This window comes from Vanacampus margaritifer, chromosome 1 (genome assembly GCF_051991255.1).
Source record: "Vanacampus margaritifer isolate UIUO_Vmar chromosome 1, RoL_Vmar_1.0, whole genome shotgun sequence".
Lineage (NCBI taxonomy): Eukaryota > Metazoa > Chordata > Actinopteri > Syngnathiformes > Syngnathidae > Vanacampus > Vanacampus margaritifer.
This window is the reverse complement of record NC_135432.1, coordinates 62,254,252-62,280,695: the sequence shown is the minus strand read 5'-3', so window position 1 is coordinate 62,280,695 and position 26,444 is coordinate 62,254,252. Positions and strand designations below refer to the sequence as shown.

Here is a 26,444-nt window from a genome sequence, read left to right as displayed (position 1 = left end):
AACATGTCTGCGCGCATGTCAAAAAATGTTCGGAAAGAGATGCTGTAAGTTAGATTTTGTATTGCGCGTAGTGCTGCTTTCCGCCGCTAATACCGACGATTGGCGCGGCTCAGCAACGTGTCGAGGAGGAGGAGGAAGAAAACGCCGGTCCCCATGAAGCAGGAAATAACTTTTGAAGCCGATTCCAGCGACAACGAAGAATCTCTCATGATATAAAATCCTCCTCTTCCTCTTCCTCCTCCTCCATCAAATCCTTAAGCATCGAGTACATCTTCCAAAAGTAAGTTAAACTTCATTTTATTTATCTTATTACGTACATGTACATACTGTGTGTGTCTCTCGCTCTCTCTCTCTAACATACGTAGTACAGTACAGTACTGTACGTATTCTCTCCATTTTATTAAAAGTTTTTTTCAGTACAAACCAATGCAGGTTACTTGTACAAGCCTTAATCATACTTATATAAACCTTCAATATACTTATATAGGCTTTAAACATAAATTATAATACAAAATATAGCACTGAAGCAACTTACGAACAAATTCACCTTACGAACGATCGTCCGGAACGTAACTCGTTCGTAAGGTGGGGAGCGTCTGTGCCGCTTTTTTCCATATGGCTCCGCCATAATCAACGTAAACTGAAAATTCCTTAGTGTTGCTTTAAATTTAACAACTTTTGTGGAATTTAATTTTGGCCTTTATCTTTAATTCTTACAAAAGGAGGTAAAAGAAAGAAGCAGACAAAGTTTGCCTTATTATCACTTGAGGTTCATGGGAATGAATACGGCGTTATCTGGCCAAACAACTGTACACATGCGACAAAGTTTATCAGATAGGTCTGATTAATTTCAGGTAAAATATGAGTGTGCAGCTGTGTTGGGTTGGAGGAAAAATGCAGCAGGAAACTTGAGAAATATGTTTTTTTTTTTTAAGCAAGTATATTAACAGTAAGTCATAATGTGTAAAGTGACTGACAAAAGGTTTGATGGTATAAAACTTCTAGATAATAACTCAAACATTGCTAAAAGATGATTACCACACAGAGCAGTCCATGCAGTCGGCTTATCTCCAACAAAGTGTCCTGGGACATGTCTCATGTTGAGTTCACGCCAGCGGCAAATGAATCAAAAGAAGTTAAGATAATCACTGAATGAATTCAAAGAGTGAGAGCAGAACAAGAAAAGTGCGTCCCCGCCCCGGCGGGCATGTCACCCTTCCCTGTACGCATTCATCAAAACGGTGTCATTAGAGGGCACAAATTGCCTCCTCTGCCAAGATGGATCACACACACACACACACACACACACACACACACACACACACAGAGGAAGTTTCATTCGTTCGCCATGTTAGTGCTTTTCCCATCTGGTGTCTCCGTGCAGCAGGAAAGCAGCTGGGATTTGTACGGGTGATATTAATCTATGATATCATTCTTCCTTTGCTTTTGTGCGACAGGAAGAACAAGTTGGACAAAAAAGACTCAAATGAGAGAACTTCAATGATTACCTTCAACCCCAACACCCCCGCCCCGAGACTATAGAAAGAACAGGCCTGTTTTTTTTTCTTCTTCTCCCAGCATAAATTACACAACATATCCAGCAAAGCCTTTCTAAGAAGTTAGTGTGTGTTCTGAGCTGAACAGATCTCAGCGAGCGTTCCGGGGGTGGGTGTGGGGGGACTCATCTATGCCCTTATTGTGAAATACCGGAGCAGAGCCCACCCATCGTCTGACACAGGAAGTCATAGCAGCATAGCAGCAGGGGGCCCAGCAGCGTTCTCTCTCCAGGCTGTTTCAGTGACATCGCCTCCTGGGGGTAGATAGATGTCATTGTGCCGGTCCACATCCCGTCTAACCTTTAAATCTCGATGGGTACCAACGCAAAAGTTGTACGGCCGTGGAACTCACCTAAAGTAGTTTCGAAATAACAAGTCTCAGCAATGTCATTCCAGAAGAGTTGTCAATATTATTTGATTAATTGACAAGTAATCGATTATTAATTAATTGACAACTTTTAAAATAATCGAGTAATTGCTTGGAGCCATTTTTTTTAAAATTTAAAAAGTCCAAATCCTCTGATTTCAGCATACCAACAGTAATTGTTCACTGATTTCTGTAGTCATTCATGAAACAAGGACTATCATGATTATCTTCTGTGTTTAATCAAAAATTTGCAAACATCTGTTTTTACTTTGGAAAACAATGACTACACCGGTAGCATACATCACCCCCCCCCCTTTTTTTTTTTTTTTTTAATTTATTATTATACGATTACGAAGTACAAATAAAACACCAATCACTGGTCAGTAAAAATTACAGGGAGTCCCCAAGTTACGGCGGAGGTTCCGTTCCCACGCTGGCGATGTAACCGGAATTCGGATTTCACCGTTAAAGTCAATATTTACGTCAAAATACTTTGTACAATAATTTCAAAAAACATATTGTTTATATACAGCTCAGTGATGTAACCTTAGTGAGTTGCAGAAATAAAGCTTTAGATAAAAAAAAAAAGTGTAACCCAATAACTCCTCTCCCCTACCGGACGGAGCACATATAATGGTGCCGTAGGGCATGTTTTTGTTAAATATCATTGTATGGCTCCGTCGAGCGTCTGCCCAACCTTGACGCAAGATACTGCCTGAGGAGTGGGCCTGTCAGTTGACGAAAGACGATTGATGAATGTTGTTCGCCAATTCAATGACGTTGCGCATCAATCACTGGCCTCAAAAAAAGTTTGGAGTCCAAAAAACGTATTCACGCTATTCTTTGAAATGTGATGAAAAACGGATGGTTGGGGTTGCAGATGCCGTGAAAGAATGGATGATTTAAGATCCGTCAGCTGCTTCACAGCTGTGTGTCATGATACACATGATTACCTATCGTCAAAATACAGTGCTTCCTCGGAGGTCAAAGCCTTGTAAAATTTTGATTTGTCCCTTACTTTTTTTGGGCAAAAAAAAAATCCAATGTTAAGCCATGCTTAGAACGCTGTTGCCGGTTATATTTTGCTAACTTTCCTCATCTTGATTTTTGTTCTAATTTCAGTTCAGTTGATGGGACTCAGCCAGTTATTGATAGACTAGCTTTTTGTCTCTGCAATAAATAAATAAATAAATAAAATACTTCGAGTCGCATTTCACGTCCGCTCTTCGCTCATTGGTTCAGTCCACTGTCTGTTGGCTCAGGTTGCCCCGCCTCAAAAAAATGCGACTGATGGGGGCGGTTGATCAGACTCACCCGCGGCTTTGCCGGAGAGTGAATCTGATCAACCGTAAGTAAGTCTAGGTACGACTAGCCTCTGGTGGCTAACTGCTAACTGGCTAGCTCCCAACTGTGAATCAATGAATTTGATTTCTGTGACTGCTTGCCATTGTTTCAGTCTAATGTAACGTAGACTGTTGCATTAGCATTTTGCGCTAGCTGCCGACTAGCCAGTCACAGTAAGATTGTCTTTTGAGGTCAAAAGGGTATAAAGCACCACCTTTTCAAAAACACTGCTGTATTTCAAATGCCGTCGTGTTTTCTTACAGGTGTTCCGGAACGTAATGCCCTTCTTGGATCTTTTTGTAGCCCGGTTGTGCAATCCTAATCCCGGTAAAGCCATTTGTATTAGCCACAGAGACAACCTCCGCTGGACCTTGTTTAAGGGAGAACAGCTGGGCAAAGGAAATGAGGTCTGGAGACGGGCCTGAAATGTAATGTTTTGATACAGTACATCATATGTTTTCACTTTCAAAGGCCTCGAGGTAGCGTTCGCATCGCAGTGAGTTACAACTCAAATCTGTGACATAAAGTAGTGAATTTAATTTTAACTTTTTATATAAGTAAGCTTTATCAAGCAACTTGTCTGTCTTGTTGTATGTGACCGAGGCTAAAAGATTTTTTTTCCAGGAATTCAGTTTAGATCATCCTGAAAGCGTTAAGTGTCCAGGAATGTACTGTACCTTGTTTTGAAATATCCCTTGTTTATTCCATGTTTACCGTGCGATGACAACCGCACGGTTTATTATGACGTCTTCTCGCGTGAAACACTCTCCAGAGTTTTGGCACCTAGTATATATATTTTCTTACTGCATCCTTCTCATTTAACCTTGGATTGGCTTTGTGATGAATGTGAATCAGCAATAAATGAACACATTATTTTTTTATAAATAATAATAATGGGGGGGGTTATATAATCAAACCAATAACAGCCAAATTACACAGGTAGAAAGTAAATGGAACAAAAAAAAAAATCTGAATCAATGAATGCCGCTCGAGAAGCACATTCATCTCATACAACACGTCACAGCGGGAAAGTCAGAGGCCTGCCGTAATTAAATATTTGCCCGTATCCTAGAGCTTGATCTCCAGAGGAATGCATTGTGTGTGTGCGAGGACTTGGCGCAGCCTAAATAGCAGCATTATGAAGTGGTCCAAGGAGGGTATAAAGTGATGGACAACCTGCGGCGACAATAATGGGGGCATTTATATGACTTGCAAATGGCCTTAATATGATGTTTCCACGTGCAGGAATACAACCTTGAACACTGTGACTTTGTCATTGCGGATAATAACCTAATTGCTTTCTTAGCATCCTCGTTAACGATTCTGCGACTCCTGAGTTTTTCTCATCATGCTGCCGCATTAATCACCAGTTTCTACTATGTACAGGTATGTCGAGGGGGGGAAATGTCACAGTAATCAGCAGCGTCTTTGCACTTCTCGCTCGACAAGCAATACACAGCAGAGGTGTTTTAAAAAAAAAAATAAAAAATTTATAAGTAAGTCCTTGAGTTTTAAATGAAAAAGCTGATCTGCCGTGAGTATTAACTCTTTGACTGCCAAAAACGTTAAATAACGTTTAGTAAAATCCTATGGAGGAGTGCCAAAGACGTTAAAAGACGTTTTTTTTTTTTTTCAAAACAGAGGTGAAACTAACCATTTTCTATTGTTGATTACTGAAGAACGGAATAAGGTAGAAACAAACTTTTTTTTCTGATGAAAGATGAGAGTCCAATCTTTCATTTGGTAGTATGTGTGTTTCCATAGTCCAAACACATACTTTTCTGTGGACCTTGAAAGATCAGTCAAAAATGCTTAAATCGGCTGGCACCCACGGCATCCCTTTTCTGAAAACGTCTGGCAGTCAAAGAGTTAATGTTAGAGTACATCCATATTTAGGATGAAGATCATCCTAGGTCGCGTCTTTAACCAGTAACTTTATACAGTGGGTCGTCCAGTTTAACGATGGTCCTGAAATTCGGCATTTAAAGGTTACGAACGGGACGCAGCATAAGAATTCGTGGTCAGCACGAGACCGACTATATTCAGTTACTTTTGGCGCATTGAATTTTGACTGCAATTTTTTTTTTTTTCGGGTATTTTGGGGGATTCTGCATGTCACGTTGGGACACCTGGGAACTGTTTTGTTTAAAAAAAAATAAGAATAATAAAAATCACAGGGTTTCTTTTATTACACAGGGATGTGATTTTTCCGCTAATTCGCGGAATTCCGCTTTTTTTATCCCCCCCCAAAAAAAATCCGATTTTTTTTTTTTTGATTTTTTTTTTTTGTATTTCATTGTGTATGCACATGACTCCGACAGATAACATCTTCTGCTATAACAAAGACATTTGTGGTATGCTCTAATATGAGTTACTTTTCATTTGGTCATGATACAATTATTTGTTCATGAAATTTGAACTCTTCAACATTATTTATGTGTTAACTTAGTAATCACATTAGTTAGATATGATGATATTCTCAGTGATAGTTTTTAAAAGCAAAGGCAGTCCAATGTTTTTGAATGTGACTGATTTTGAGTTGACTAAAACTGCCATTTTCCCTGGACCTAGCTGGGTGCCAGCGGCCCCCAGACCCCGGGCTAAATTTTCAGATAATTTCACTTTGGTCAAATCACATCCCTGATTACAGCAACAGTTAGTTGAAAATATACAAATCAAATTGTAACAAACTTTGAATGCCTTTCCTCTCATCTCGATGGCTCGCCTCCGCTGAAAGTGCACTTGCTTTGAATGGCTCCTGCAGATTTTTGTCTCCCTTCCAGAACGCTTTTGAATGTGACGCGTCGTCCTTGGGTGAGTGTCGAAGCTTGAGTGAACAACTGCCAGAGCTGCGGACAAAAGACAACTTTTTTTTTCCCCCTCCCCCCCCAAAGTTTACTTACTCTTGTTGACCTGACAACCACACATTTTCACACAAACTACTCAATAACAGCAGCTTTGAGACTTGGATGTTTATTGTAGCGTCTATGCGGACTATTTAGTCGTCCCTGCGTTAATCTCTGGAAGGGCTAATTGTTCGCCGAGGTACACGCAGTCCTATTGACTCCTCGTGTCTTGTCACTGCAAGGCCACTATTCTGCCTCGTACACAAGAGTCACAGTGTTCAAACCTTGTTGAAAGCACTCAAAGGGCCTTTTGTTCGACGCCGTTAAATCCATTTGGCAGAAAACAGCAACAGCTATGCCTATTTCTACAATTAAAAGGCAGTGATTTGCCACCACCAGCTGCATGTTTTCCTAACAATCTTGCCACTCATTTCACTTGAATGTAACCTGAAATACAAAAAGACATTTCAGTGACCAGGTATCTAAGTCTGAACATTGGCGGGCATGATGATGCTGATCTGCATGATCTGGAGTAGATGCAGTAGGTAACAGGCGGGAAAAAAATTAAAGAGTCAAAGAACGACATAAAACTACCAGGTACGCAAGTAGAAAATACTTCTAGTACGTGGAGAATTGGGAAGAGGAGAAGTAAAACTTTCCTCCCCTGTCCTAGCATTACCCTCACGCAAAAGTGGTGTTCTACCTCCGATACTACCCGAGAAGTCGGAAAATTTACAGGTCAAATTGTATAATCTTTGTTTTTTGTTTTTTCTCTCAGGGGAGCTCAGTATTGTTCATTCGATTTGACATCATCATTGCTCTCCTTTTTTTTAAAAACAAACAAACAAACAAATCAATTTAAAAAATTTATATATATTTTTTTAAATATATATACATATATATATACACACACACATATATATATATATATATATATATATATATATATATATATATATATACACACACACACACACATATATATATATATATTTTTTTTTTGGGATGTGTGTGTGCGTGCGTGCGAGCGTGTGTGTATTCATCAGTTCACCTAAAGCCCATTAAAAAAAATCCCATACTAATAATATAATAATAAATTGCCAAATGCAGAAACATCAATGTAAGTTATCACGATGTGGTGGCTCTCGCTAACAGACAGAATTAAGTAACCGGAATTAGGTTCAAAAATTCTATATACGTAGACCATGTTTCTATAAATTTTGATATTTGGTTTTTATTTGAGGCAGATATTTTTTCCATTAAAATGTGATTTATGAGGAGGTTAGACCATTGGTCGATATTCAGAGTTTGTTTATTTTTCCAGTTAACAAGAATTGTTTTTTTAGCGATAGTAAGGGCTACAAGTGTAGATTGAAATTGTTTATGTGGTAAGTCAGTTGTTGTTAGGTCACCTAGCAAACACAAGTTTGGAGATAAAGGTATCCTACAGTTCAAAATAACGGAACGTTTTTCTAAGACTTTAGTCCAGAAATACATAACCGGAGTACATAACCATAAAGCATGAAAATAAGTGTCTGTAGTGTTTTGTAAGCATTGGAGACAAATGTCGGAGTCTGAGAGTCCCATTTTCTTCATCATATATTGAGTAATGTATGTTCTGTGAATAATTTTATATTGGATAAGTTGTAAATTTGTGTGTTTTGTCATTTTAAATGCGTTTTCACAAACTTGAATCCAAAAGTCAGATTCCGGTGCTATAGACAAGTCTGTCTCCCATTTCGAGATGGGTAAAGACATTTTATCAGTATATGAAAGTAACTTATATATTTTTGAAAGTTTTTTTGTTGTTGTCGGAGAAAGCTTGTTAATATCTTTAGCTAAAACAGGCGGTTGGAGCGTACCCCGAAGTGTTGGAATTTTTTTCTTTATCATATTTTTAACTTGTAGATAATGTAAAACATTTCCGTTTTTTATATTGTATTTTTGGAGCAAGGATATATATGATATAAACATATTATCTGAGAAGAGAAATTGTATAATCTTTGTACAAAACGGTAATGTGGGAAAAAAGGTAGTGATGGGAAAATGAAGCTTCATGAAGCACTTTTTGTGATATTTTTTGACTCCTCTAGATGGCACTCTTGGGTGAAAGATGCAGTGGAAATGTAATAAATTTATTTTGCACTAGCCTTTATATTTAAATCAAGAGCACCATCTAGGGGAGTCAAAAAATATCACAAGTGCTTCATGAAGCTTCATTTTCCCGTCACTAAAAAAAGATTTTAAAATGCTACCTTCCGACTACCTATCCATGTTCTAAAACTGGGCGGACGATGCAAATGAAGCCCGATTTTGAGTTCATTGGCCATCATTGATCTTGTGATTTCCATGAGAAAGAGGAGCCATTGGCACCTCCTGACCGGTCGCGTACAGATTGGAATAATCACTGGCTTGTCTGACATAATTCATAACTTCACACAACCCAAGCAGTTACAAGTTGGATTTCTTGCATTATACATGGCATGCTAAAAATCATGGTTTAAACTGTTGTTGTCTGTCCCGATGTGCCAGTGTAGCTTTTTTGTGAGTTATCGCTGAAGCTTGCGCACAAAGAATAAAGATAAGTGAGATGTTTTGTTATCCTGTTTGGAAAAGGAAATTGTTAATGTATCTTTCAGTTTTCTGTTCGCCTTAATGGTGCCATTGCCAATTTACTCACGGGTTTTATACTCACCATCTGTTTCCTGCGTCGTATCATACTTGCTTTCGTTTATCACACTCCTAACAAGCTTGAGATTCGTTCATTCCGCTAGGACGACGTGCTCGTTTGTTATCGCTTCCCTCGTTTTCCCCCCATCTCAACACAATTCTGATAATATTTCGGTGTCGGGAAGCCCAACGTTTGTCGTAAGTCGAATTTTCGCCTTCAGGCGGTGACGAGCAAAGCCAAACACAACAAAGAACTTATCCACTATCCACTGGTGGAAGTGACTGCATGTCACTATTGGAGCATGGGAACGAAACCTCTGCACGGCCTCACTCTGACAGCCAGCAAGCATGGGAACGATAGTCTTAGCAAGGCTTTTAGTCATTATCACTGGATTTATACATTTTATGCTTTAAAAATCCATGCAATCTGAGCTCGCAATAAACCAGGAAATCAGCGTGTCACGAAGATGAATAACGTTTGTTGTCAGGCTTGAGCCTGTCCCCCTTCCGTGGATTGATGAATGTTTTGGTCAAGTCTGCATTTATAACCTTAAATCACTGTCAAATAATATTCTAGACTGCTGGGACAGAAAGTGAAAGTCAACTGAATAGGAAAATTAATTTGAGAGCCCCAAAGTTGTCTGGCACTTTTAACACCTCACTGCCGATGTGGGATTCTTCCATGACCTTCAGACAGACGTTTTCCAACAAAAAAGTCTCAGGTAACACGGGACTTCCTGTTTAACTGAATTAAACAAACGGTGCAACGAGGCTGCCAGTGAACATGCAGCGACTAACATATTTTCACTGTTGCGTAACTGCTTTACTAATCCTCGGGCCTCAGTTTGTTTACAATTCAAAGCTGCTGTTGGTGAATATGTAACTACTGGTACGGAAGGTTTGGTAAAGCATCTCAAAGCTTTTTATTTTATTTTTTTTCTTCACATATTTGATATATGTCAGAATTGCACTCAGATCCAGTCTGTTCGGGAGGTGCTTTTGGGCCACACTGAAATAAAATAAACATGTTACGCAGGAAAACACAGAATAGTTGCCTTTATTTAGAATTCTTTGTCAATACGAAGTTAGTCTTTTTTCTTTTCTTTTTTAATTAATGTAGTTCATTCAAGTGTAGCATGCTTTAAAAAAAATGTTTTGAACATTGTAGTGATGGCAAAATGAAGCTTCATGAAGCATTTGCGATACTTTTTGACTCCTCTAGATGGTGCTCTTGGTTCAAAGATAAAGGCAAGCGCAATTAAAATTAATTACATTTGCATTGCATCTTTGAATCATGAGTGCAATCCTGAGGAGTCAAAAAGTATCGCAAGTGCTTCATGAAGCTTCATTTTCCCATCACTAACTGTAAGGTGTTTTGTTGCTCAACCGCTTTCTGGCAGGGTTACATGCAGGCATGATTCAACATTAGTTTCTAGTTGAAAAAAAAAAAAAAAAAGCTTTTAACATATTTTCCATTTCGCTACAAGCCATTCCTCTATCAGGGAAAAACATCATTTATTAGTAACAGCTTTGTTTCGTTTCAAGATACAGTACCACAGATGTCAGAAATGATTGTTGTGAATTTGAGCACCTTTAGTGTTGTCAGTCCTCCTACACACTTCCATTGAATCCAGCTGTCATTCTTTATTCGGGCCCCTAGAAATGTTGCATTGTGATGATATCGTTCTCTTCATCTATTTGGTCATGCTTGTGGTTTTGTCAGCCTTTTGTTCCTTCCCGGGGACCACAGGCCAGCAGCACCTCACGTATTGGCTGCAGCTGTCCAAATGGACGTACAAAACATCCCCTCGCTCACCGGGGAGCTCACTCACCGACGATATCACCTGATGCAACAATGGGCCCTGCCTATATTTATATAAATCATACCTAAAGAAATGTCCATCGGGAACCAAACGAGAGCGGGGGGGAGGCGCTTACGTGATGGAACGTGACATGAGGCAGCGCCGGTCGCAAACTTTCAGCGAGCGGCGGAACGGCGCAACAATGGAGAAAGTGACCCGAACACTTCCTCTTATCTGAGGCGACACAATAGATCACGCCCGGTTGGCGGAAGCGGAGGTCTACTCGCCGGGTTATAAAAGCAATAAAAAGGAACAGGTCGTCTCCGAGAAGTACACGATGAGCTGTAAACAAACATGGACGTTCAAAAGGGAGTGTACATAATCCTGTATGAGAGAGGCCAGTTGAGGACAGAAGGGTGAGAGGAGAGAGAGAGAAAGCAACACCGGTTCTTCCAACAAAAAGTTTGAGAATGCATTTATAGCGTTGATTCAGCAGTCGGAGGAAAGGGTTGCTTTTGTTGCTTGTATAAACAGTAGCTCAGTTCATGTTAAGTGGGACGGACATCTTTAAGGGGGGGGAAGTCAACCCCCCACATTTTTTTGACAATATGTTCTATGCAGCCCCGCTGGTCTAATTATGGTATTCTGGTTAATATTGTGTTAGTAGAATATGAGTTAAGCAGCAAAATCCAGCCATTTTTGTCCATCTCGGGGGGCGGCCATTTTGCCACTTTTTTTTTCTTTCACAATAATATTTTCAATGCAGCCCCACTTGTCTAAATATGATATTCTGGTTAATATTGTGTTAGTGGAATATGAGTTAAGCAGCAAAATCCAGCCATTTTTGTCCATCTCGGGGGGCGGCCATTTTGCCACTTTTTTTTTTCTTCACAATAATATTTTCAATGCAGCCCCACTTGTCTAAATATGATATTCTGGTTAATATTGTGTTAGTGGAATATGAGTTAAGCAGCAAAATCAAGACATTTTTGTCCATCTCAGGGGGGCGGGCCATTTTTCCACTTGCTGTCGACTGAAGATGACATCAATGTTGCTCAGGGCTCAGGCAACGACCAATCACAGCTCACCTGTTTCCTGAAGCTGAGATTTTGCTTCATAACTCTTAATTCCACAAATGTAATTTTAATCAGAATGCCATGTTTAGACTAGTGAGTTCACATGCAACATTATATTGTCAAGAAATATTTATGGTTGACTTCCACTTAAACATTGCAGTTTTGATTGAAAGAAAGGGAAATTATTCATATTCATGGCAGGACTGAGATTAATGTACAGTATGTGTATCCTGTCTCTGAAATTGTTGCGATGAGACTTTTTTTTTTTTTGGGCCTTTTATATTCATCCGAATCCTTGACAAAAGTTCTCATATAATTCCTTTTACAGTGACGAATAAGAAGCCGGCCCACGTCACCATCACCAAAGTGAAAAAGTTCCAAGGATTGCCCGCTTTTGTCAAACGCTCACAGTGGACTATCGACCAACTACGGCAGGTCAACGGCATCGACTCCAACAAGGTAAGCCACGTCAAGTTGAATTTGATCGTTTTTACGTTCTCAAATAGTTATCTTTGAGCAACAAATTCTCAAATGTATTCCTCCTGCAAAGGACTCCCCAGAGTTTGACCTGACGTTCGATAACGCCTTTGACCAGTGGGTTGCCGGTTCTGCGGGAGAGAAGTGCACCTTTGTCCAGATCCTTCACCACACCTGCCAGCGCTACATCCCGATGCGGAAACCAGAGTTTGTCAACTGTCAGTCCAAACTGCTGGGAGGTGAGCGCTCTGGAACAAAAGTCCCTTGTTTTTTCCTACTTTTGTTTTGTGTGTTGCCTGAAGAGTATGAAAATGCAAGTCAGGGATGTGATTTTTCCGCTAATTCGCGGAATTCCGCTTTTTTTTATCTCCCCCCTAAAAAAAAAAAAATCGTTTTTTTTTATTATTTTTTTTTTTTTTAGTAGTAGTTCATTGTGTATGCACATGACTCCGACAGATAACATCTTCTGCTATAACAAAGACATTTGTGGTATGCTCTAATATGAGTTACTTTTCATTTGGTCATGATACAATTATTTGTTCATGAAATTTGAACTCTTCAACATTATTTATGTGTTAACTTAGTAATCACATTAGTTAGATATGATGATATTCTCAGTGATCGTTTTTAAAAGCAAAGGCAGTCCAATGTTTTTGAATGTGACTGATTTTGAGTTGACTAAAACTGCCATTTTATATGGGATAGTTCAATATACATTGAACATTTATGCTGTTGTTTTGTCTATTTCTTTGTCATGTGAGTGCATTGAAAGTACTTAAAAACACGGAAAACCCATGAGCTCCGGGGGGCGAAGCCCCCCTTGTCCCCCACCAGGGCACTGCCCTGGACCTAGCTGGGTGCCAGCGGCCCCCAGACCCCCGGCTAAATTTTCAGATAATTTCACTTTGGTCAAATCACATCCCTGGCAAGTGATGGTCAACACAGTTTAACTATCTAATGTTGTTCTAATTAGGGCTGGGCATAATATTACAATTTTCATTGATATATTGACAGTTAATTAATTTTTGGATGAATTACATTTGGAACTTATGTTTAAAGAGGAAATCAAGTAAAAAAAAAAAAGTATTTATTTTATTTATTTTTTTTATTTAGACTCGCCCCCTCGAGTCTAAATGTTCTGCTAGTGCTAATATTGCATTTGTGGAATATGAATTAAGCTGAAAAATCCACCAATTTTTGGCTCATTATGATGCTTTTGTGGAAACAGGAGATAAGAAATATCTCATTTAAATGTGATTATAAAAAAAAAAGAAGCAATTTTTCTCAGGGTCAATCAAGAAATGTAGTCAATGCCCATCCCTATTAGTCGTTGTGAATCGTTCCAAAACATTAACACAAGAGCTGTAATAAATCCCTTGTCATTTGATTGTTTGTCAAAGAAGCAGTTAATTTCCGCCCCTTGAAATAACCTTAATATTATATGCATCAATATGTGTGTAGTTGCAGCGTAGCAATCTGAAGCCCCAGCAGCCAATTCTATCATTTCCTGACTGCAAGGATGTAAATAGTTTGCTCATAAAGCGAGCAGAGAATGTAGCATCCTGCACCGGATAAATCAGATATTGATCTGTTTACCCTCAACTCTCATCTTTGAGCACTGTTCCGCTTTTGTATTATTCATGGGGTTGTTAATACAAACACATCTCGCCCTCCTTGGCTCTCGCCCGACGTCCATCAACCGCAAGCACCTTGGCTCTGTTTGCGCAATCCCGCAAACAGACAAACAGGCTGAGTCACTTAATCTTTTCTCCGAGGCAGAGCAGACTTGCTTGTAATGAGCTAGTTTGTTGCCCAAAGACTACTCATAGTTTTTTTTTTTTTTTTTTTTTTGAAAGGGTGATGCAGCAGCTTTAATGGGTCATATTGTAGACAGCTGTGTCGACTGGTATCGATTGAAGAAATGTAGCAAGAGGCATAACAATAATAATAATATTTACTTTTATAACTCTTTTAAATAACTGTTTTACTCGGATGGAAACATCAATACAGACGCTCCCCAACTTACGAACGAGTTACGTTCCGAGCGATCGTTCGTAAGGTGAATTTGTTCGTAAGCTGCTTCAGTGCGATATTTTGTATTATAATTTATGTTTAAAGAGAATACGTACAGTACTGTACTACGTATGTTAGAGAGAGAGAGCGAGAGACACACACAGTATGTACATAATAAGATAAATAAAATGAAGTTTAACTTACTTTTGGAAGATGTACTCGATGCTTAAGGATTTGATGGAGGAGGAGGAAGAGGAGGATTTTATATCATGAGAGGTTCTTCGTCGTCGCTGGAATGGGCTTCAAAAGTTACTTCCCCCTCCGTAACTTCAATGTAGGAAGAAGTTGAGGGTCGCGGAGAAGAAGATGAGGGTCGATGAGAGGATTTACTAGAAACTGGCCGAAAGAAGCGATCTAACGACGATTGCACAGTTTTCTTCTTTTTTCATCATAAATGATGCGGTAGCACTGTATGGCATCATTCAATTGATTTGCAACCTTTGTGCAACGTTCAATATTTGGGTCTTGCTGCTCGAAGAGGGCAATGGCTTTATCTATGAGCGACAGGCGTTTCTTCTTCTTCTTCCTCCTCCTCGACACGTTGCTGAGCCTCCAATGCTGGGTGAGCTCTCACAGCGCCAAGCGGCGGTATTAGCGGCGGAAAGAAGCACTACAGTACTCGGAAAAAGGTGCGCAATACAAAATCTAACTTACAGCATCTCTTTCCGAACATTTTTTGACATGCGCGCAGACATGTTCGTATGTACCGTTGTTCGTAACTCGAATGTTCGTAAGTAGGGGAGCGTCTGTACTCATTCACTCAGTCATTAGCTGGTTCTCTGTAATGTGCTCACACTGATCAAAGTGGTGTTCAAAAAGTTACAAAGTCCTACATTTGATTTAAATCCACTGATACTGTGTATAATAATAACTTAAAAAAAAAAAAAAGCCCTGTGAAATATAGTTCCGCTGACATTTTTCCTTTTTTTTGCACAATGCATCTTTTCATTGGTTGTTATTCAAAAAGAATTATAATTGATGTTACATTAAAGTCATCATTAAACCATTCAAACCAGACCGGATGAGTTGTCATCATACAGTGATGATATTTGCCACAGTAGTTGTTAAAAATAAGAAAATACTCGGACTGAGTAACCTGGCGTTTTGTCGACTTACTGAATTCCTTACTTGAGGCGAGATGATAGCTCTGATGATGCGCGCTTTGTGGCAGGAACCTCACGGGGGGACGTCAGCATTGCTGTCCACTCCAGTTTAAGTCTCACACCAGTGCAAAACAAAAATCATGACGCTGCTCAGGTGTGGGACCATAACTGTGGGAGACGCTTATCGGCTGGGACTTCTGTGATTGCCTCACCCCTGAAAAGTTAGATATGGACTTGATGTCGCAAGTTTTGATATCAAGGATGGGTTTGGGGATTTTTCATCTTGACGCGTCAGCATTTTAAGGCTTCATAGCATTGATGGCACAAGGAGAAAAAAAGTTTATATTAGTAGTAGTAGTCGTGGTGGTGGTCAAGATATTTCCACCCATATTTTTTTAAGGTCAATTTGACACTTTTTACAAATTTACGCGAGTGTGTATATACAACAAATGTGATGATCCTTGTTAAGTTGTCACCACATGACTGACTTGTTTTGGCTGACGTGAAATTGTGGACTTCCTGCTCCGCATCGAAATTAGCTCCTTCCTTTATCATCACTGACTTTTAATATCTCTATAAACCCCCCAATTTGCTCATCTTTTCTGTAATAGCAAGTATTTTTTAAGTTGTTCTCATTAAAAGTAACTGCATGTCATTCCCAAAGGTTTATTATTGCCTTCGTACTAAACTGATAACGTAGTAACCCAAATCTCCTTTCCACTCATTTAAACCAAACTGATTTAGGGTCATGAAAATGAATAATTACTGTGAATATTTCTTCACTACAGAAGCCCAAGCGGTAGATTCGGTTGTTGTGCGTTGCAAAATGTTTATGAACAGAGTGAGGAAAGATCTGGTTGCTCACCATAGTCATCTCCGACGACCAGGTAAGACATCTGGGCTCCCGTATTACTGTATTGTAATAGGCGCTGTAAAAAAAAAATAATAGTAAAAAAAAAAAATACAAAAAAAATAATAATAAATAAAATAATAATAATAAAAAAAAAAAGGAGAGCAATAATGATGATGACATGTCAAATTGGTCAAATTACCGAATGAATAATACTGAGCTCTCCAAGAAAAAGAATTTTAAAAAAAGTAATAGGTGCTGTACGCCCACACAAATAGTCATGAAATCCCTCAAATTGATGCCTTCCTGTTCCTATCGGGAAAATACAATCGCTAGTAACCTATAATTATCTCAGTTCATAATTGTGCTTATTCACAAATGGTCATTTAAGAGTTAACATTTGACACCATTTTAAGTCAGATGCCGCCGTGTTCCCACCATGGAAAGACTGTCGGTAGTAACTGTAATTACCGCATTAAAGAGTTATCTGCTGAGCCAAAACGGGCACCACCGAACGAAGCCCATAATCAGCCCGGGGAGTTCAATTAGTCCGAACGCTTTCTGCATGTAAACGAGTCCAAGATGAAGTCATATCAAGACAATTTGCATTTCAATCGACCGCAATGTTCTGTGTTTTTATGTTCTGTGTTCTATGTAGTAGCATTCTTCTAAAAAATATATATTTTTTATAGTGTTAAACTCCTGTTGCCCTTGAAGCATTATTTCAGAAGTATGCAACTGAGGAAATCAAAAAAGATTTCACTTTTTTTTTTTTTTTTTTTTTCATTCTTAGGGAGACATTTAACTCTTTGACTGCCAGACGTTTTCAGAAAAGGGATGCCGTGGGTGCCAGCCGATTTAAGCATTTTGACTGATCTTTCAAGGTCCACAGAAAATGTTGTGTTTGGACTATGGAAACACACACACTACCAAATGAAAGATTGGACTCTCATCTTTCATCAGAAAAAAGTTTGTTTCTACCTTATTCCGTTTTTCAGTAATCAACAATAGAAAATGGTTAGTTTCACCTCTGTTTTGAAACAAACGTCATTTAACGTCTTTGGCACTCCTCCCTAGGATTTTACTAAACGTTATTTAACGTTTTTGGCAGTCAAAGAGTTAATAAACCTTCCTGCGGTATATCTGAGGATAAGTGCGAGTGATCTCGGTTGTCATTTTATTGAGTCCGACGCTCACAGCGAGCGCAAGGTCAATAGCACAACCCCCCCCACCCCGATGCGACTTGTCACTGTAAGCGGGGGAGTACAAGCTGGAAGGGATTTCCAGTGCATCCCTAAAGGTTATTTGTGAGTTATGTTGACTGTCCGGGCCCCTCACTGTCAAACTGGCGTGTCGCTGACAAATGCCACAGAAGAAGAAGAACTGCGCATTCTGCGGGGCAGCAGCGCAAGATGGAGGGTTCTTTTTTGCTATAATGGTTTTCCGCGGTCGCCCGTCTGGCCACGTTGCCTTCGACAAATTCACTCAAGTCTGGACTGTAATGATTACAATTGTGGTTTTATAAATGCACGTCTGTAACAGCCCAAGCACATGATGATAAATAAATTAAGTACTTTGTTGATTCAAGTAAACAGCTGCTAATAGACATTCAAATGTAAAGTATGAAATACATTTTTGACATTTTGGTTTTAGTTTCCATAATTACTCATTGAAAAGTTCAAAAGTCCAAATTCCATCAAAGGTTTTGTGCAAGTTTGTGTTTAACTTCAAGTGTTCAAGTGCGCCTCAAAATTCAATCGTCTTCATTTTAAAATCAATCAATTCAACCACATTTTTTCCCCCAGTGGAATTTGCCTCAAAAGTACCAAAATGTTGTCAAGGCTCAAGTTCAACCCAAATTTTCTCGTGAAATATGCCTTAAAGGGGAAGTCACCCCCCCCCCCCCCCAAAAAAAAAAATCTTGACAATAATATATTTTAACTCTTTGACTGCCAAAAACGTTAAATAACGTTTAGTAAAATCCTAGGGAGGAGTGCCAAAGACGTTAAAAGACGTTTGTTTCAAAACAGAGGTGAAACTAACCATTTTCTATTGTTGATTACTGAAAAACGGAATAAGGTAGAAACAAACTTTTTTTTTCTGACGAAAGATGAGAGTCCAATCTTTCATTTGGTAGTATGTGTGTTTCCATAGTCCAAACACAACATTTTCTGTGGACCTTGAAAGACCAGTCAAAAATGCTTAAATCGGCTGGCACCCACGGCATCCCTTTTCTGAAAACGTCTGGCAGTCAAAGAGTTAAGCAGCCCCACCAGTCTACGGTATTTTTGAGGATTTAACCCCCCCCCCCCAGCCGTTTTTATCCATCTCAGGGTGCGGCCATTTTTGCCACTTTCTATCAAGTAAAGATGACATCACAGTTGCTTCAAGTCTCAGGTAACAAACCAATCACAGCTCCGCTTCAGAAAACAGGTGAGCTGTGATTGGTCCTGAGCAACTGTGATGTCGTCTTCAGTCGACAGCAAGTGGCAAAATGGCTGCCCCTCTTTAGATGGATAAAAACGGCTGGGGAAAAAAAATCCTCAAAAATCCAAACTGTCATGCCTCAAATCTACAGTGAATCATTAAACTACATTTTGTTCATAAGAAATTGAATTTTTTTCATAAACGAATTAATTTATGAAGTGGGGGGAGCACACATGGCACCCCCTCTTACGACGATGCCATCTCTTATGTGTCTTTGATGGCTTTGCACTCCTCCTCTCATGAACACGAGTAGCCGAAGGTCCTCTGACAATGTGCCGCTCGTTAAGTCGATTATTTCGATGGCACTCGAAGTGCAGATAAGCATGTGCTTGCCAATATTTGAGTGCAACGATTGTAAAAAGGAAAAAAAAAAAAAGAAGTCTCCCTGCCCTTCCACCCACACACACGTGAGCGTCATATTTCCCCCCCAGCGTTATCCTTGCACAGCAGTGATAAGACGCGGCGTACGCTACACACTCTGTGTTCGGCCGTGTACACTTTTTTTTTTTTTCTTTCTTCTGGAGAGCTCAGTATTGTTCATTCGGTAATTTTACCGATTTGACATGTCATCATCGTTGCTCTCCTTTTTTCTTTTTTTTTTCTTTTTAATATATATATTTTTTTTATGTACACTCTTAACGGATGTATATAAACCTTCTTGAGCGTTAACGGGGCTGTTGGCAATTTGTCGAGTGTATCTGATATTCGGATGTTCATGCAGTGAAGATGTGCTTCTTCTACCCGGCAACACAGCCGCGGAGCCAGCCAATAAGAGAATCACATTTAATCGTCCAAGCTATGCTGTGGACTCGGCGCCGTTTGATATTTTTAGTGCTGGAAAAGGTCAAAAGCCCCAAAATCAAACAACCTGTGGAGTTAATTATTTGGTGAGATTCTCTGGGCATTGATTCGTTCGCAACTAGACTTTTCTGGTATTCACGGGCATTTGGGCGAGATGTGAGCAATGCGTTTCTTCACTTTGTTTGACCTTCTTTGGTGGTATCACAATATAAAAGACAAAAAAGTCCAATTAATTTGTGGTATTATTGTAACCATTTAGCTGCTCATGAGCTCAACTCTCTTGAGACTTAGTGTAGAAATGGCGGTTTCAGGCCTTATTTTTTTTTTTTTTGACAGCATAATCCACTCCCACGCGCTCCACTCAGCTGCTTCTTCACACAGCGCCTCCCTGTAATTACAATCTCCACTGGGGGGGGGGGGGAAGCCCAGGCCGTTGATAACAGGGGGGGCCTTGAGAGAAACCGAGACAGCATGAAGACAAATAAGGTGGAGATGTTCTCCTCAGCGCACACTTCTGGAGCGGTCGGGAGGGTGGGATGATTACGATGATGGGGAGTATTACTTCCTGGACTCCCTTGAAGGGATTCTGAGGAATCCAAGAGGAATTGTCTTTTTTTTTTATTATTATTATTTTTTTTTATAATCTTCAGACAGGAAATGGGCAATAACGCCACACCTTCACTGGTGTCCTTCCTCATGTGCTTCCTGGCTGTCGAGCAAGACGCGATATGTTGGATGCTCGGGAATATTCTCCCAGGCACGTCTTGGTAAAATGACAGATGACATCCCGGCCGAAACTCGGCAGCTGCCGACTTGCTGGTCCTCATCGCGCTGTTAGCGTAGCGCAGTAGCTCCAGTGATGTGCTGCAGATGGATGGCTTGTCAGGGCAAAACCTGCACTGGGTGGGGGCCTCCGTCAGTATCGGAGGATCTGGCCTATCTGCGGTCTACTTTTTAGGCGTACAGGGCAATATTTAGTAATATTTCAAAAACAGTTTTACCTCACTCAGTTCAGTGTCATCCACCTTTTGGTCTGGACTGGGTGCAATTTCGTACAAGTGGTTTAATGTAGCTGGCATGGGATCAATTCCCACTCATGTGCCATAATCACCATCACCCCAACTCATTCTCTCTCAGCCATTTTCACTGAAGCAAGCCCTTTCGCTCCCGGGTTGTTTTACTGGATTTTGACAGATTTTCCAAGGCTCACAGAATATTGTGTTCTATTGCTATAAAAAATATAGAACCTACCAAAAGAAAGATTAGTCTCGTCTTTCATCAGGAAAAAAAGTGCATTATTTGTTTTTTGTTTTGCAGCACTTAGCATTAAAATATAGCAAAGTTTCATCGATATTCACATTCCTGGTGAAAACACTGTCAAAAAGAACTTGTTGCAACATGACCCTGGCTGATCTCTTATACTCTGCAGCTGTGTTTTGTAATAACTACCATTGCTTTGAGCCGCCACTTCATGTTAGAGGCGGCATCAACGCCTTCTGTATGCTATTGAATGAAGAAAAAAAAAAACTTAAAAATGTATAAATACGTTTTTTGGGAGTGAAGGACAAGTATTAACTCTTTGACTGCCAAAAACGTTAAATAACGTTTAGTAAAATCCTAAGGAGGAGTGCCAAAGACGTTAAAAGACGTTTGTTTCAAAACAGAGGTGAAACTAACCATTTTCTATTGTTGATTACTCAAAAACGGAATAAGGTAGAAACAAACTTTTTTTTCTGATGAAAGATGAGAGTCCAATCTTTCATTTGCTAGTATGTGTGTTTCCATAGTCCAAACACATAATTTTCTGTGGACCTTGAAAGATCAGTCAAAATGCTTAAATCGGCTGGCACCCACGGCATCCCTTTTCTGAAAACGTCTGGCAGTCAAAGAGTTAAAAAAACGTATTTACACATTTTTGGGTTTGAATGATTTAACTGACGACCATTGCTGGGTGAAGTCCACTTTTGGCTTGGGCTTCCCACTCTATGATTGGCCTATGACCCCGCAATCGACGTCATTAACATTTAAAAAATTTAATATAGATACGTCTATTTTATTCTACGACTGATCATGTCCATTGCTTTTTTTTTTTTTCCTTTCTTTTCTCCCTGGCGGACAACAGGCAACAGCATACTCCACTCGGCCGCAGACAGCGTGACGAGCGCCGTGCAGAAGGCCAGCCAGGCTCTGAACGAGCGAGGCGAGCGACTGGGCCGGGCCGAGGAGAGGACCGCCGACATGATGAACAGCGCCGAGCAGTTTGCCGTCACGGCCCACAAGGTGAGGCCAAGGTCGCGTTTGGCGTGTGGTCAAATGCTCAAATTAGCATTGAATAGCTAAACATACTTAACGATGAATTGGTTAATCAACAACTAATCAATTATCAAATTAATCACTTTTTTTTTGGGGTCCGATTCGAGTAATCGACAGATTTAGCGATACAAATAATCGTTAGTTGCAGCCCAACATTGAAGTGATATACAATTATGATGACAGAGTTGCTGTGAATAGCAAGTGTAATTAAATCAATGGCCAAAAAGTGCCAATTGTCAACAACGTGACCATTTTTGCAGACAAGAGACGGCATTAATGATAATAACTAACTCAATGCTCCCGCATAGTCTCCCGCTTCCCCTCATTTACACTCGGGATGCTCCCTCGCCCTCCGTGCATTTTATATCCCTCCCAAGTACGCGGCCTGCTGTTTAATTTAGCTATTAACATGCAAAATGGCGGAAAACCCCAATTTGCAGTGTGTCTGATAATGACGGTTACACCGCAGTTGTCTTGTCTAATGGCGCAATGCATCACACGCCACCCAGGCAGCCCCCGTTTGCACTTTGGTTGGCATCATTGATAACATTTGCATTAAGCGCCCGTGCTTGAATATTGTCGAGCTGTACTGCAAATTGTGCAAAAGCACAGGTTTTTTTTTGTATGGAACGTCATTAGAGACAGGTGGGCGACCAGCTCGACAAAAAAAAAAAAATAAAAATCTGGGCTGGTTAGTATGGCTTTAAAATTTAATTCTCAGATTTTTGTGTGGGATTTTTTATTTTTTTTTGGGTGGGGGGGGTCCACAAAACTCAGATTGAGAATCAGATTAATGGAGTAAATGACAATTACGTTTATTGTTTACTTTCTGGGATGTCTTTTATTTCTCTGATACCAAACAAACTTTGAAACTTTCATCATTTTCTACACAATTTTTTTAAAAAACAACATAGTTTCCCTTTTATATTTAATGTGAACATGAAAACATTGTAAATGTGAACAGGATCCTTCATAAATTGATATTCTGATCGTATCTACAATTTACAATGCATCTCAAAAGTATTTGCAGCGCTAAAAAAAAAAAAAAAAAAAATCATCTGCATTAAAAATGTATTTCATCCATCCATCCATCATATGTCTTTAAAATTCTTACCTTGTATATACATTTTAGAGAGAAAAAAAAATCTGTGTCAATGTATGAGTCCTAGTGGTCATTTTCTAACTCCCCGTTCTGCTGTAAAGAAAGTACAATTTCTCCCATTTGGACATGACATGGAGATCCAGATAGAAGTCATTTTCTATTTTTCCATTTTGTCTCTGTGCTTCCCACATTTCTGCACTTTTCCTTGAAGATTCTTCCCCTCTTACCTAATGGCAGACTGGCCTCCCTGCCGCGTGATGCATTTCGAACAGTGGCTGACGCACAATCTCCCATGAAGACTTGCTCGTTTGCAGCTGTCACTCATCTGCCTCTCCCCCATATGAAGCGTTTAACTCTACTTTGATATTTTCACGGCGCATGTTCGTTCTTGAGTACTTGCCTGTAGTCGGCCATGTCGTGTGTGAAGTGTTCGGGCAACGAGGGTCCCCTTTTGACTCTTCTCACTCAAAAGTACATTTCCACTTGTTGATGAAGAGGTTCTCGTCAGGAGTGTGTATTTTTGTGTGGCGCTCTACTGCCCCCATCTGTCCCAGCTCAGCATAACATCCTACATACACTCTGTTTGTGTGTGAGTCAGAAGTCGGGGGTAAGTTACATATTTGTAAGTCTTGTTAGATATTATAACATTTTTAATACTTCATTTCATTTATTAACCATTGTTAACATTTTAATTCTTTATATTAACCTTGTCGAAATGTTTTGTGGACGTGGATAGCAGGTGGTGTTGATCTCGGTATAATTTGACCTTAAGCTGGGACATATTATTTAGTCTAAAAAATTCCTTCTCAGTGTTTTGTGCGAAAACCCATTTAGTCCTTGAACAGAATCCGTCTCGAACATACGCCCACACCTGACTCTGTTTTCGCCATCGCTCATGGAAAAGTACCCAGAGAGTACGTTTTGTCTACAAATGAAAGAGAGGCGGTCGGTTTTAACTATAAGAAGCCATTTTACACGCGGAAGAGACACATTCGGCACTCTGAAGTTCCACCTGTTATGTGATGTGTTCGGAGCATGTCACGATGTCCAGAGATCTCTGTTAGATTAAATTCATTTTTGCAAAGGTGTTTTTTCTTACATTAAATCTGTCTTCAAGTTTTGGAACACGCAAAGAGGACAAATAATTTTATTCCTCTTTCAGTCTCGAGCAAAAATCAAGCATATAGTCAGTTGCATTCTTTACATTCTATTTAATTGTTCAATATTTTTGTGAAGTGCCATACAATATTATACGGTGCTACTTTATTTGTTAAACACAACCCACAGCACAACTTCATCCGAAACGGTGGCCGCGTGTTTACATGGATTATTACTCTGAGTAAACGAACAGCTTTTCTCCTGATTTCTAATCCTATTGATCAACACCCCCCACCCCACCCCCACCCTTCTTCATTGTGTTTGTCCTACAGCTTGCCATGAAGCACAAGTGTTAAAACAACCACTGCCAAAAAACCAACTTGTCTTCGGGAGGGCACTGGAGGAGGTTATCGTCAAATCACCGCTTGCCGTCCAGGACTCTGGATTTTTGTTGCTTTTGAAAAAGGACATTATTATATTTGCGTATTGAAGAAGATAGAGAAGCAGTAGATGTGTTGACTTGAAGGCCAAATGATATGCTCGTTTTAACGACCTGGCTTCTTCTCATTTGTTCACACAGACAAACTATGACTCAAAGATGTGGACCATTTTCTATGGCGGTTTTACTTATTTATGAGCACTCTGGTGGGTGGTAACCGCACACTCATACACACACACACACACACACACACAAGACATTTCCTTTTTAAAGCCAATCCCGTCCGTCTCCACATTAATAATTAGATGACGCCCTTGGGAGAAAGCCTAAATGAATAATCACATCCGTGGTATAAACGGAGAACATCTGCTCACCCCAGCTTCACGATCGATAAATCCACACGTGTCCACTGAAGACTGTTTTTGATGTGGTGCACTTTTAAGTTGACTGTTGTTGTTGTTGTTAATCATTTCACAATATACAAAATTAGATTTAAAAAAAAAAAAGCGCACACAGTGGAACCTGCAAAGCCGAACACGATCTGAATCAAAACGGAATTTTCCATTGGGAAATATTTGTTCCAATGTCAGCACTGCCAACATACATTTCAATCTTTAAATAACAACTCTTAACCGTTTTAGTATTAATTATTTAATGATGCACATCATCTTTCAACATGGACTGCTCAACACGTATAAAAGACAACCACTATGATGTAAAAATAAAACGCTTATTGAATTGACAAGCATTTAGCACCAAAAGCTAACAGTCTGCAGAACATTTTCTGTCCCTGCTCCAAAGTGTCGGACTCAAATGCACAACACCAGTCAAGAAAAAAAAAAAAGATAACATAAGCCATTTGTTAACAAAAACAATTGATCAATACCAGAAGCTGACTGTAATCAAAGACTGTTAAAACGCCTACCTTTTGATCACAAGAAAATAGCTTCTGGTTAAGCTAGCAGTTAGCACAAGAAGCTAACGAAGCAGTCCTTATCTTTAACTCAGTTCTGCTTGTCAAATAGCATCAACAGATGAACTCAAATGTACAACAGCAGTCGCAGAAGGGCCAAAACAACTGTTTTCTTCACAAAAAGTCACTCCGGCCCATCTGGATTGGGAAGAAAAAACTATTAGCTACCAGCTAGCACCTAGCCTAATAAGCTACATCAGACTAACCAGTTGATCCTATTTGTGTCTGGCAACACTGCCAGCTTCAACGAGCCTCCTGATTGGCTATCATTCTATCGTATGTCAAAATCATAGACAAACTTTGAGGGGAAAAATGTTACGTCCATAATTTGAGTTTGAGGTTCCACTGTAGATCACACATTTCACAAACGAGCCGGACTGAAAATATTTATTCGTGGTTTTTTTTTTCTGTGAAAACGTGCGAAAACTTGAAGAACAATATATTCTTTTGCATATTGCAGAATTTTTGTGTTTGTGGGAAGGCCCCCCAATGCGTCGCTTGGATCTGCTTAGCTTCCGCGTGGCGCAAAGCCAACCGTGTCAATCTTCTCTGCTCAGTCTTGTACAGCTGGTGACGCCTTTCAATGCCATTTTCTCTTCAAAGCGCTCCAAGATGGGCTGCAGCTTCTGTCAACGGTGGTCGCTTATCAAAACTGGCTTTTTCTTTAAAAATAAACGAAATAACTGGTTTGAAATCTATTTTCTAATTGACATTTTAACATGCACTTTCCGCAGAAATTGTCAGTGTGCTTTCACTTTTTCCGTCTAATGCAACTCTTTGGATGTTTATTGTTTTAATAATAAAAAGAAATATGTCTAATTCGTTTCTGTGTCCCTTTCCGCCCTGCAGTGACAGTTATTGCATTATTGTTTATGTTCATATTGATTTGTCTCGCAAGCCATTAAAGTCACGTTGTGGCGTTTCCAGTTACTGTAAATGATCAGTCAATCGTGTTTAATCCGTTATTATTGAGCCGTGCATGGAGACTGTTCTTTTAAATAGCATTTACACCCGACAGGAGTCTGCTAAGTACAAGTGGAACTACTTTTAACCATAGTTTTTGTCTT

General features: G+C 39.7%; 1 protein-coding gene across 1 annotated transcript in view; it reads left to right on the top strand.

The window, feature by feature from the left end:
• stxbp6 (syntaxin binding protein 6 (amisyn)) overlaps positions 1 to 26,196 on the top strand; it is a 49,561-nt gene extending 23,365 nt beyond the window's left edge. Inside the window, exons 3-6 of the mRNA XM_077559944.1 lie at positions 11,990 to 12,120; positions 12,212 to 12,377; positions 21,575 to 21,732; positions 24,298 to 26,196. Of these exons, the coding sequence (XP_077416070.1) occupies positions 11,990 to 12,120; positions 12,212 to 12,377; positions 21,575 to 21,732; positions 24,298 to 24,321 (479 nt within the window). The 3' untranslated portion in view covers positions 24,322 to 26,196. The remainder of the gene's footprint in view (positions 1 to 11,989; positions 12,121 to 12,211; positions 12,378 to 21,574; positions 21,733 to 24,297) is intronic.
• Positions 26,197 to 26,444: the final 248 nt, after the last annotated feature.